This window comes from Mercenaria mercenaria, chromosome 2 (genome assembly GCF_021730395.1).
Source record: "Mercenaria mercenaria strain notata chromosome 2, MADL_Memer_1, whole genome shotgun sequence".
Classification (NCBI taxonomy): Eukaryota; Metazoa; Mollusca; class Bivalvia; order Venerida; family Veneridae; genus Mercenaria; species Mercenaria mercenaria.
In genome coordinates, this window is record NC_069362.1 from 69,959,055 (window position 1) to 69,972,412 (window position 13,358).

A 13,358-nucleotide genomic window follows, 5' to 3' on the forward strand; every position below is an offset into this window, starting at 1 on the left:
CATTAAAACATGGTTAGATTTTGGCATGCCAACCTTGCTACCATTAATGGCCACATAACCCACCTAAGTTTACTGGTTAAGTTCCACATGATATAGGGCATGTGTTTATCTTGCAGTCCTTGCTTATTATAACCTTTGGGCCAAAGGAGACAAGTCTCTTCTGAATACCCGGCCTGTCTGCATATGGTTTTTAAATCTGCCACTTCTAATTTGCTGGGAATGATAATATGAAATCCTACAAAGAAGTGAACACATCAATGATGATAAATGCAGCAAAACAACAAAAACAAGAGGGCAAACTTAAAGCCCTGTATCAGTCAAACTGGACAAGCATGAATAAACAGCTAAAAATTAACATGTAAGTAATTAATATTATATTCAAAATTATTTTCGCTACTGCAAATTTTAAACTGTTCAAAATTATTTTCACACAAAAAAGATTCGATGAACTTCTGCCAGTTAGGATATTATTCAAGCTTGTACTGTCCAATCAGGGCCTCAATAACTGAGTGGTTAAGGTTGCTGACTTCAAATTACCAATGTTGGATTGAAAACCCAGCAAAGGATACAGAATTGTTAATGCGCGCAAGCCGCTGGTTTACTCAAGGTCAGTGGTTCTATTCGTGTGCTTGCTTGCACCTGAAATAATACATGGAGCATCTGAGGTCTTCTTCCACCATTAAAGGCTAGAAAGTCACCATATTACTGGAACTGTGTTGTTTGATTTAAAACCCGAACAAAACAAGATTTATTGTCCATGTATGACCTTCATAATGTGGTGAAAGGTAACCTGAAAAAGTATGAACACATGTTGTTAAAATTAGAACAAAACCTTGAGGGCTAAGTTAGCATTGAATTGCTCACTCGGCTAAATCTATTTTGTCGGGAAATAAATTCATGAATTTTAGCTTCCTGATGATAAAACCAATAGGGATTTTAATTGCTTGTTTAGATTTAATTTGGCTGAGTGACTGAACCACAGGATGTAGTTCCCCATGACTATTACTTATTTTACAGTGCTACTAGCATGCATGTTTTCATACATATATCATAAGCAAATTCCAGGCAATTTGGTTACAATGAATTGCGACATCCATAAAAAAGCAACTAAAAGAAATACCATGCATTACCTACAAAAATACAAATTTGGTAAAATATCCTTTAGAAATACTGTAAAATCATATGCATTTGTCACAGACCCATTTTCATGGATTTATGCTAGTTCATAAAATTTATCTTTAAAATTGAAATCGATGAAAACAGGTCTGTATAAATTAGAATAATTTAACATAATGACTTTCAAGTAATATGAATTAAGCTATATTCGAAAGCAATGAGAAACTGTTACATGGTTCACACATGTAACAGAAAGTCTGAGATAAAATTCAGGTACTTTTCAAAGACTTGTCAAGTCCTCTTTACTTTTTCAAGAATATTTTTCCAAAATGTTGTCTTGAGGTTTTATTCGGAACACCTTTTAGCAATTATTTCAGACTGATTACAATGCCATCATTTTCTATAAAATGTAAATATGAATATAAAGGAAGGACAGTACAATATGGGGATGTCGGATATTGTAACAACACTACAAAAACAACACATAAATACATGCGGGAATGTAAGTGGAGGCATGGAGATACGAGGACGTAGCTAAGGAACAATCTGCGGCAAGGGATCCCAGAAGTATGAAAACTCTACAGTCTTGTTATTTAATAATTTATTTTATTCTGTTGGGTTTAACGTCGCACCGACACAATTATAGGTCATATGGCGACTTTCCAGCTTTGATGGTGGAGGAAGACCCCAGGTGCCCCTCCGTGCATTATTTTATCAAGAGCGGGCACCTGGGTAGAACCATAGACCTTCCGTAAGCCAGCTGGATGGCTTCCTCACATGAAGAATTCAACGCCCCGTGTGAGGCTCGAACCCACATCGATGAGAGGCAAGTGATTTGAAGTCAGCGACCTTAACCACTCGGCCACGGAGGCCCCTTGTTATTTAATAAATAAAGGCCAATGAGGAAAGACATAAGCATATACAAAAGTCCTATTAATGTAGAATTAAACTAGATTTACAACTATGGAGCACAGGAGGTGTACTACAGTAGTATGATGAAATTAAGGTTTTATAATCATTTTATCACGGTGCCTATACCACGTGACTTTTATGGCTATGTGTGGGTATAAAAAACATAAACAGTCGTCGATTCAGGTAACATTTTTCATGATAACTTTCTTAATCCTGCACCAATTTTATTCAAATAAAGACGAGGGCCCGACCATAAGAAAGATACAATCACGGCCCATCAGTTTGAAAAGAATAAATTCGTATTTTTGTCGAAAAGTGCAACCGTGCATTTTTTTTGTCAGATTGCCGACGTGCTATGTGTGGGTGCATTCTGTTAAAATCGTTTATAAAACTCTTAAAAATGCGTTCAGCGACAGGGCAAATGGAACCGAGAATGTAATTTTACCTTGTTTGACAGTTGCAAAATGATCGTTAAGAAATATAGCGTATTCCTCTCGTTTTTTTTTAAAAACAAGAGGACCATGATGGTCCTGAATCGCTCACCTCTTCCCACATGACCCAGTTTTGAGTATGACATCGTTTTTTCTATTATTTGACATAGTGACCTAGTTTTTGAGCTCATGTGACCCAGTTTTGAACTTGACCTAAATATTATCAAGATAAAAATTCTGACCAATTTTCATGAAGATCCATTGAAAAATATGGTCTCTAGAGAGGTCACAAGGTTTTTCTATTATTTGACCTATTGACCTAGTTTTCGAAGGTACGTGACCCTGTTTTGAATTTTACCTAGATATCATCAAGGTGAACATTCTCACTAATTTTCATGAAGATCTCATGAAAAATATGGCCTCTAGAGAGGTCACAAGGTTTTTCTATTTTTATACCTACTGGCCTAGTTTTTGACCGCACGTGACCCAGTTTCGAAACTGACCTAGATATCATCAAGGTGAACATTCAGATCAATTTTCATGAAGATCCATTGAAAAATATGGCCTCTAGAGAGGTCAAAAGATTTTAATAATTTTAGACCTACTGACCTAGTTTTTGACCGCAGTTGACCCAGTTTCAAACTTGATCTAGATATCATTAAGATGAATATTCAGACCAATTTTCATACAGATCCCATGAAAAGTATGGCCTCTAGAGAGGTCACAAGGTTTTTTTATTATTTGACCTACTGACCTAGTTTTTTAAGGCACGTGACCCAGTTTCAAACTTGACCTAGATATCATCAAGGTGAACATTCTGGCCAATTTTTATGGAGATCCATTCACAAGTATGGCCTCTAGAGAGGTCACAAGGTTTTTCTATTTTTAGACCTACTGACCTAGTTTTTGATCGCACATGACCCTGTTTCGAACTTGACCTAGATATCATCAAGATGAACATTCAGACCAACTTTCATACAGATCCCATGAAAAATATGACCTCTAGAGAGGTCACAAGGTTTTTCTATTGTTTGACCTACTGACCTAGTTTTTGACGGCACGTGACCCACTTTCGAAACTGACCTAGATATCATCAAGATGAACATTCAGACCAACTTTCATACAGATCCCATGAAAAATATGGCCTCTAGAGAGGTCACAAGGTTTTTCTAATATTTGACCTACTGACCTAGTTTTTGATGGCACGTGACCCACTTTCGAACTTGACCTAGAAATCATCAAGGTGAACATTCTGACCAATTTTCATGAAGATCTCATGAAATATATGGCCTCTAGAGAGGTCACAAGGTTTTTCTATTTTTAGACCTACTGACCTAGATTTTGACCGCACGTGACCCAGTTTCGAACTTGACCTAGATATCATCAAGATAAACATTCAGACCAACTTTCATAAAGATCCCATGAAAAATGTGGCCTTTAGAGAGGTCACAAGGTTTTTCTATTATTTGACCTACTGACCTAGTTTTTGACGGCACGTGACCCAGTTTCAAACTTGACCTAGATATCATCAAGATGAACGTTCTGACCAATTTTCATGAAGATCTTGTGAAATATATGGCCTCTAGAGAGGTCACAAGGTTTTTCTATTTTTAGACCTACTGACCTAGTTTTTGATGGCACGTTACCCAGTTTCGAACTTGACCTAGATATCATCAAGTTGAACATTCTGACCAATTTTCATGAAGATCTTTTGAAATATATGGCCTCTAGAGAGGTCACAAGGTTTTTCTATTTTTAGATCTACTGACCTAGTTTTTGAAGGCACGTGACCCAGTTTCGAACTTGACCTAGATATCATCAAGATGAACATTCTGACCAACTTTCATAAAGATCCCACAAAAAATGTGACCTCTAGAGTGGTCACAAGCAAAAGTTTACGGACGGACGCACGCACGCACGCACGGACTGACGGACGGACGACGGACGCTGCGTGATCACAAAAGCTCACCTTGTCACTATGTGACAGGTGAGCTAATAATAAAAATGCTATGTGTGGGTGCCGCTAAATTTATGCTATGTGTGGGAGTAAACTCATAAAAATGATACCGTTGCTTGAGATACTTGCACTAAGTGAGTTTTAACTTACTCGTGTTACATTCATAGAAGAAATGAGTATCCATCTAGCATAACTGATCTTTTTTATATTTATTTATTTAGAAAGTCGCTGTGTTATAGAGAATAGCGCGTCAGATTCATTGTTGTTATTGATTGCGAGCGCGTGTTATCAAACATCTTTGTAGGGATAACGCATGTTTTTTCATGTTATAACATCTGCAGAATCTCGAGGGATTGGTTGGTACCCGAGCCCGTTACGGCGAGGGTACCAACGATTCCCAAGGGATTCTAAAGATGTTATAACACGAAAAGAATATGCGCTAACGCTATTCTAGCATAAAACGCGTTAAAAACGGGAAAATGAATATATTGTTCCTCAATGTCATTGAATTTCCATGAAATGCGCGGTAAAGTCTACGTTGTTTTGTCACGTTGACGTCATTTCATTTTGAATTATCCGTTTTGGGGCTGTAATCAGGTAATGCGTTACGCTCTGCCATGGAACGTGCATATATATAAAGGTGTTATAACAGCACGTGAGCGCGAGAATCTCTCTGTTAACACGTTTTCTCTCCTGTTAAAACACCCCCGAAAAGTGACAATAACAGCAGTTTTATGCTAGAATAAATGGTAGTTTTAAAGGGCAGTATGTGTGACAATATAGTGTAGAGCATAGATCGTAGCCTTGGATGCTGCTCCATTGTAAATTCCACTGCTCACCTAGTTCGTGGTTAGTTGCAGCTAAAATGGCATTTATTGTAGCTTTGCGCTATACGTTTGAAACAACACAAATTACTACTACTTCAGGGTTGTAGTTCAAACCACTTTTCAAGCATAAAGAAAGGGCTTCAATCCATCGAACGAAAGTAAAGTACCTGCGGTAGTGCATGTAAAAAACTGCTATTAAAGTCATACCACATACATAACACATGGAGTCATTTCATCAGAGCCGCTAGCCTATTTAAGAAATAATATATCTCATCCAGTGATTTGTCGCTGAATAAATCATTGTTTGGAATTCAGATGCAAAGGAATTATATCACGAGGGCGCAGTCTTTTTAGAATGAATGTAGGCGCTTACAAAACCAATCTGTAGCGCGTCTATCGCTAAAAGTACAGCCAAATAATTTTAAAGAAACACTCAATCAATTACATTTCTTGATAATTAAAATTTCAGTTTGTGATTTTAGAAGAGTTCGTCACAGGTCTGTTGTGAGATAATATCTATCATAGCTTTTGCTTTTTTGTGTTGGTTTTGTAAGCGCCTACATTCATTCTAACAAGACCATTGCAGAAAATAAGGCTCCAAAGAAATTATCAAACAAATTAAGAATAAAATTGTTTGTTATGAAGGGGGTGAACTGTCCAAGGAACTTCTCTTAAAATGATCTAACAGACATAATTTTACCAGTATTTTGATTGTCTTCTACTTTGTTAGTGATAAAGGACACTCCATTATACTTATCTACTGTGACCTGCCTCCGTGGTCGAGTGGTTAAGGTCGCTGACTTCTAACCACTGTAACCTCTCATTGATAGAGGACCGTAGGTTCGAGCCCCAGCTACCCACTATGTCTCTTTATGTGAGAAAGTATGCAGTTGCTTAAGGAGGATGGGAGTCTAGTATACTGGTACTTCCCAGGAACGATGGTTAGGTGAACTGCCCGCCTCATATGTCATAATTATAATTATATTTGAGTTGTAAATAATTATGTATATGGAATTCATTAAATTGATAGATCAAACTGATCAATTTGGGATATCAAACATAATACGGCCAGTGTTTTATGCATTTCTCTATATGATGTCATAGATTTGTTTTTTGGTATACAACTTTCTGTTTCGTAACGTTTTTATATATTTGTGAAAATTATGTTTGTCTTACTTTCCCCATATATATTGTATATCACCACTGTTCGTTTATATTATGTATATGTGTGCCACCGTGGGCTTATAGCCCAGTGGAATATATTTGAATAAACTTCAAACTTCAAAAACTTCATATGACTCCGACTGTTGAAACAGGGCGTTGAAATCAAACGAATAAACAAACAAACTTACTGCATCACAACACACATGTCAATCCTAATATTAGTTATATTCACAGACGATATTTTGAACATTGTTTATATACAAAATATTTTCAATAGTAAAATGGGTAATCAGGCAAGTAAACTCTCCATGTAATATGATTCACCTTGTTGTTTGGCACGGAAGAGTTCACCATATTGTCTTACCTTTTTACTGTTTCTGTATATAAACTTTTGTCAAAATATCATTTCTTAACTATGTGTTTATATTTTCGTGTGAACAGTTAAGATGCAATACTCACGTACAGTGATCTAAGTATGAATAACGACTCTGATGAAATGACTCCATGCGTTATGTGTATGGTATGAATTTAATAGCAGTTTATAACATGCACTATCGCAGGTACTTTACTTTCGTTGGAGGGATTGAAGCCCTTTCTTTATGCTTGAAAAGTGGTTTGAACTACAACCCTGTAATAGTAGTAATTTGTGTTGTTTCAAACGTATAGCGCAAAGCTACAATAAATACCATTTTAGCTGCAACTAACCACGAACTAGGTGAGCAGTGGAATTTACAATGAAGCAGCATCAAAGGCTACGATATGTGCTCTACACTATATTGTCACACATACTGCTCTTTAAAACTACCTTAGGGACACTGATTCAATTGCGTGTTTATGAAAAACGTTGTTTATGCATCAAGATAAAAAACAACACTTTAATACAACTGAAGGAGATTGGAAATAACTTTTTCATAAATTTTACTTCAAACATATTTCCGAGTTTTAACGTTTAAATAATTATGTTTGATAACACGCGTTCGTAATCAATAACAACAATGAATCTGACGCGCTATTCTCTATAACACAGGGACTTTCTAAAAAAAAATAAAAAAGATCAGTTATGCTAGATGGATAATCATTTCTATGAACGTAACACGAGTAAGTTAAAACTCACTTAGTGCAAGTATCTCAAGCAACGGTATCATTTTTATGAGTTTACTCCCACACATAGCATAAATTTAGCGGCACCCACACATAGCATGTTTTTATTTATTTAAAAACGAGAGGAATACGCTATATTTCTTAACGATCATTTTGCAACTGTCAAACAAGGTAAAATTACATTCTCGGTTCCATTTGCCCTGTCGCTGAACGCATTTTTAAGAGTTTTATAAACGATTTTAACAGAATGCACCCACACATAGCACGTCGGCAATCTGACTGAAAAATGTGCGGTTGCACTTTTCGACAAAAATACGAATTTATTCTTCTCAAACTGATGGGCCGTGTTTGTATCTTTCTTATGGTCGGGCCCTCGTCTTTATTTGAATAAAATTGGTGCAGGATTAAGAAAGTTATCATGAAAAATGTTCCTTGAATCGACGGCTGTTTATATTTTTTATACCCACACATAGCCATAAAAGTCACGTGGTATAGGCACCGTGTTTATTAATACAAAATAAAAGAGAATGGGCCAGACTAATACTATGAAAAGAAGTCTATGCTACACACAAACATGCATAATGCTAAAAGTTGAGAAACTGATACACCTTGTTCAAGCAATGTCACCGTTGTTTTCTTTACTTAACTTGGTCTTTATCATTTAAATAATCATATAAAGACCACTTCAAAATATATCTACAAGAACAAACTACCAATGTATGGAGTACCGGTAATTCTTAACATCATGCTATTTTTGTACTCCACATGCACAGTCTATTCCGTTAAAACAAGAGGACCATGATGGTCCTGAATCACTCACCTATCCCCATATGACCCAGTGTTGAACTGAGTATGACGTCGTTATTTCTATTATTTGACAAAGTTACCTAGTTTTTGAGCACATGTGACCTGTATATCATCAAGATAAAAAATTCTGACCAATTTTCAAGAAGATCCATTGAAAAATATGACCTCTAGAGAGGTCACAAGGTTTTTCTCTTATTTGACCTAATGACCTAGTTTTTGAAGGCATGTGACCCACTTTTGAACCTGACCTAGATATCATCAAGGTGAACATTCTCACCAATTTTCATGAAGATCTCATGAAAAATATGGCCTCTAGAGAGGTCACAAGGTTTTTCTATTTTTAGACCTACTGACCTAGTTTTTGACCGCACATGACCCAGTTTCGAACTTGACCTAGGTATCATCAAGCTGAACAATCTCACCATTTTCATGAAGATCCATTGAAAAAAATGGCCTCTAGAGAGGTCACAAGGTTTTTCTATTTTAAGACCTACTGACCTAGTTTTTGAACGCACGTGACTCAGTTTCGAACTTTACCTAGATATCATCAAGGTGAATATTCTGATCAATTTTCATGAAGATCTCTTGAAAAATATGGCCTCTAGAGAGGTCACAAGGTTTTTCTATTTTTAGACCTACTGACCTAGTTATTGACCGCACGTGACCCAGTTTCAAATTTGACCTAGATATCATCACGATGAACATTCTGACCAACTTTCATAAAGATCCCATGAAAAATACGGCTTCTAGAGATGTCAAAAAGTTTTTCTATTTTTAGACCTACAGACCTAGTTTTTGACCGCACGTGACCTAGTTTCAAACTTTAACTAGATATCATCAAGGTGAACACTCTGACCAATTTTCATGAAGATCCATTGAGAAATATGGCCTCTAGAGAGGTCACAAGGTTTTTCTATTTTTAGACCTACTGACCTAGTTTTTGACCGCACGAGACCCAGTTTCGAACTTGACCTAGATATCATCAAGGTGAACATTCTGACCAATTTTCATGAAGATCTCATGAAAAATATGGCCTCTAGAGAGGTCACAAGGTTTTTCTATTTTTAGACCTACTGACCTAGTTTTTGACCGTACTTGATCCAGTTTTGAACTTGACCTAGATATCATCAAGATGAACATTCTGACCAACTTTCATAAAGATCCCATGAAAAATGTGACCTCTACAGTGGTCACAAGCAAAAGTCTACGCACGGACGGACGGACGACACACGATCACAAAAGTTCACCTTGTCACTTTGTGACAGGTGAGCTAAAAAGCGGGATGCTATCAGTTTTTCAATTATTGTTAACTTTAACTTAATAATACAGCAACTGACTAATAACATATGTTAACATAATCGCATCAACCAAACAAAAATAAAATCAGTTTTCTTTCTAAAACCAATATCACATAAAAACCAATTAAAGAAACAATTTAGCAATTTCTATATTTGTTTCACAAGCAAATAATTACAGCTATCCCTGTACAGTCTACATCCATCTTGCAATAATACATGCTGCTCCTACGGGTGATTATTATTTTTGTTTGGTTTATAGAAATTAAAGCATTAAAATTAGACAATAACAAGGTACCTTCATCAATATTTCTAATCAAATGCCCATTCTCCGACATTTCTGACCCCAGAGGACTATTACTTGTGTTGAAATCGTCAGTGACATCACCACCAGAATCATGGCCAGGTGTTGCTGTCAAAAAACTGTCATCATTCCCATTTTCCTTCCTAGTAAATAAACTTACAATTACTAGAAAAACGACTTACTATCCTTATGCAGTGCTTCCATTTTAACCTTTAGCCTGCTGCAGGCGAATTTAACAGCCTTTGCAAACAGCTTGGAACCAGATCAGACGCCGATTAAATCGGCGTCTGATCAGGTTCCAAGCTGTTTGCTACTCTGACAATACTTCTTCCAATTTTGGAGCAAATTGGATGAATTTTACAATTTTAGCAGACGACATTTCCAGCAGACGACAATTTATCTAGCATGCTAAAGGTTAACAAGGTTACTCAACAACAGAAAGGTAGTTCGATCCTGGCACGGTAACTATGCCTCAGTGACAGAACGAAGAATGACAACACATCAACTTATAAATTCCTCTGTCATCTCTAGTACCACTTATTTCCAAAAGAACTTCAATTACTTTTGGAGAAGAAGTCATTACCATAGGACTGAACCAAAAGAACACTGTCAAAGTTATCTGACTCTGGTCAACTAACTGAAATATTGCTGAAAAAAGTGGAATAACAAGTGTGTGAAACTAACAAATGATGGCGCTAGATCACAAATCTGAGTTTCAAAGCTGGGCTAAAAAAATGTTATAGAGGGTCATGCAATCATTTTCAAATTGTGCCAGTGGTTTCTAACAGACAAAGCGGTTTAACTGACAATGATATTTGAAGATATTACTGTTTTTCAGGCCTGGTGGCCAAGTTGTTCATAAATCTCAAGAATCTGAACATTTTTGGAAAAAGGTCCCCTAAATAACATTTCTGTGAAATTATTTCAAAATAGAACCAGGAATTTAAGAGAACATATCATCTGAAGATACTTCTACTAAAAGGTCCCACAGCTATGCTTTCTGAACTGTCTTTGTAGAGGGTTCTCCAAGAATTATTTCTGCAAAATTACATGTAGATCAAAATCAGACCAGGGGTTAAAGGACGTGTTGATTCAAATTTTTTCTTTCTATTTTTAGCTCTGGTGGCCAATCTCAGTAATACTGTTAGATAATCAATCAAAAAGACTTGCCTGAAATTATCTTATAACCAAGCAAGAAGTTCCTGACAAAAAGACTCCCCAAGTGTTAAGTGACTGTTAACTACAGCCATATTAGTGGTTTATAAGGTATGTTTGTTTTGGGTTTAATGCCGTTTTTCAACAGTATTTCAGTCATGTAATGGCGGGCAGTTAACCTTACCAGTCTTCCTTGATTCTGTACCAGTACAAACTTGTTCTCCGCAAGTAACTGCCAACTTCCCCACATGAATTATCAGAGGTGGAGGACGAATGATTTCAGACACAATGTCTTTTATCAAATCGTCACGGAGAATATACGCCCCGCCAGGGGATCGAACTCACGACCCCGCGATCCGTAGACCAACGCTCTCCCTACTGAGCTAAGCATTATAAAGTGTGTTTTATGGCAATTCATACTCAATAAATGTGTGAACTTTCAGCTCAATTACTCAGTTTTAAGTTATACATGTATTAAGATGATTTAAATGAATGCGTCCCCTGTGCACCAAAACAATGTGACATTTTATAATATTTATGATGGCTTGTTTTCAGGTTTTATAGAATTTGTCCCCCGCGCAATTTTTCAGTAACATTAATTTTATTATTTCATTTCACCATTAGTGAGATTTTGTCATTTTCACACCTTGTATGCAGCTATACATGTAAACTATGTCACTACAATGTAAGTTATGCTTTAAATCACTTATTTTTCATTGAAAGCATTACATGTTGTGGACGTGCATAACTGTTCCATATATGTCTCAAGTTGATCACAAATAATCTTTTTAAGAAAAGAAAACTAATAATCAATGAATGAATATAACATTGTTTTTTACGGGTTTTCCTTATAAGTAAAATATTTAACCTGCTAGCTTTTTTATCATGCACATTATCATGACTGAATCAACACTGGCAGTGCAGACGCTACGGGAATCAGTTCAATTCATCCAAATTTCCCAACAATAACAACTAGAACTGTCACAGGAGTGACTCATACCCCCACCATACGGTCTTGTCACAGAAGAATGGCAACCATAAGGAATCTTAAAAATACTTTGGAGTACTTCATCCTGGGCTTCCACATATAAGTAATACTAGTATAATACTAGTATAGTAATACTAGTAAATATATTAAATCTCTAATATTAGAGATACACTAAAAGTGAATACAAAAAAAGTGTCTTACCGACCCATGTTACCACAGAAAAATGTTTTTACTTTTTACATAGGACTTATAATAAAAAAGTTAGAAAAATACCTAAAATATTAAAAATCTAAAAATAGGATTTCTAAAAATAGACTAATTCCTGGAATTTAAGGGGAAGAAACTAAGTACAAAAGTTAAAAAAAGGTTACTTCCCTTTGGCTCTAAGCCAATAAGAATGAGATATAGTGAAAATACATCAAAATTAACCTTAAATTCTAGGTAAAAGGGGACACAATTCATGAAAAATTAGTGTCAGAGTTATGCACCTTGTGTCACATGATGTGGGCGATGAGGTGGAACATCTATTTTAAGTCTGAATCAAATCCATTCAGTAGTAACTGAGATATAGTGAAAATACATCAAAATTAACCTTAAATTCTAAGTAAAAAGGGGCATAATTCATGAAAAATTGGTGTCAGAGTTATGCACCTTGTGTCACATGATGTGGGTGATGAGGTGGAACATCTATTTTAAGTTTGAATCAAATCCATTTTGTAATAATTGAGATATAGTGAAAATATATCAAAATCAACCTTAAATTTAAAGTAAAAGGGGACATAATTCATAAAAAATTTATGTCAGGGTTAAGCACCTTATGTCACATCATCTGGGTGATGAGGTGGAACAACTATTTTAAGTTTGAATCAAATCCATCTAGTAATAACTGAGATATAGTGAAAATACAACAAAATTAACCTTAAATTCTAAGTAAAAGGGGACATAATTCATGAAAACTTGGTGTCAGAGTTATGCACCTTGTGTCACATGATGTGGGCACATGATGTGGGTGATGAGGTGGAACATCTATTTTAAGTTTGGATCAAATCCATTCAGTAGTAACTGAGATATAGTGAAAATACATCAAAATCAACCTTAAATTCTAAGTAAAAAGGGGCATAATTCATAAAAAAATGGTGTCAGAGTTATGCACCTTGTGTCACATGATGTGGGTGATGAGGTGGAACATCTATTTTAAGTTTGAATCAAATCCATTTAGTAATAACTGAGATATAGTGAAAATACAACAAAATTAACCTTAAATTCTAAGTAAAAGGGGACACAATTCATGAAAACTTGGT

At 35.8% G+C, this 13,358-nt stretch overlaps 1 protein-coding gene across 1 annotated transcript in view; it reads right to left on the reverse strand.

The window, feature by feature from the left end:
* Window positions 1-13,358, reverse strand: part of LOC123564236 (uncharacterized) — a 29,584-nt gene that overhangs the window by 8,287 nt on the left and 7,939 nt on the right. The window contains exons 7-8 of the mRNA XM_045357641.2: window positions 9,909-10,057; window positions 64-235 (exon numbers count right to left, since the gene is read on the reverse strand). Of these exons, the coding sequence (XP_045213576.2) occupies window positions 64-235; window positions 9,909-10,057 (321 nt within the window). The remainder of the gene's footprint in view (window positions 1-63; window positions 236-9,908; window positions 10,058-13,358) is intronic.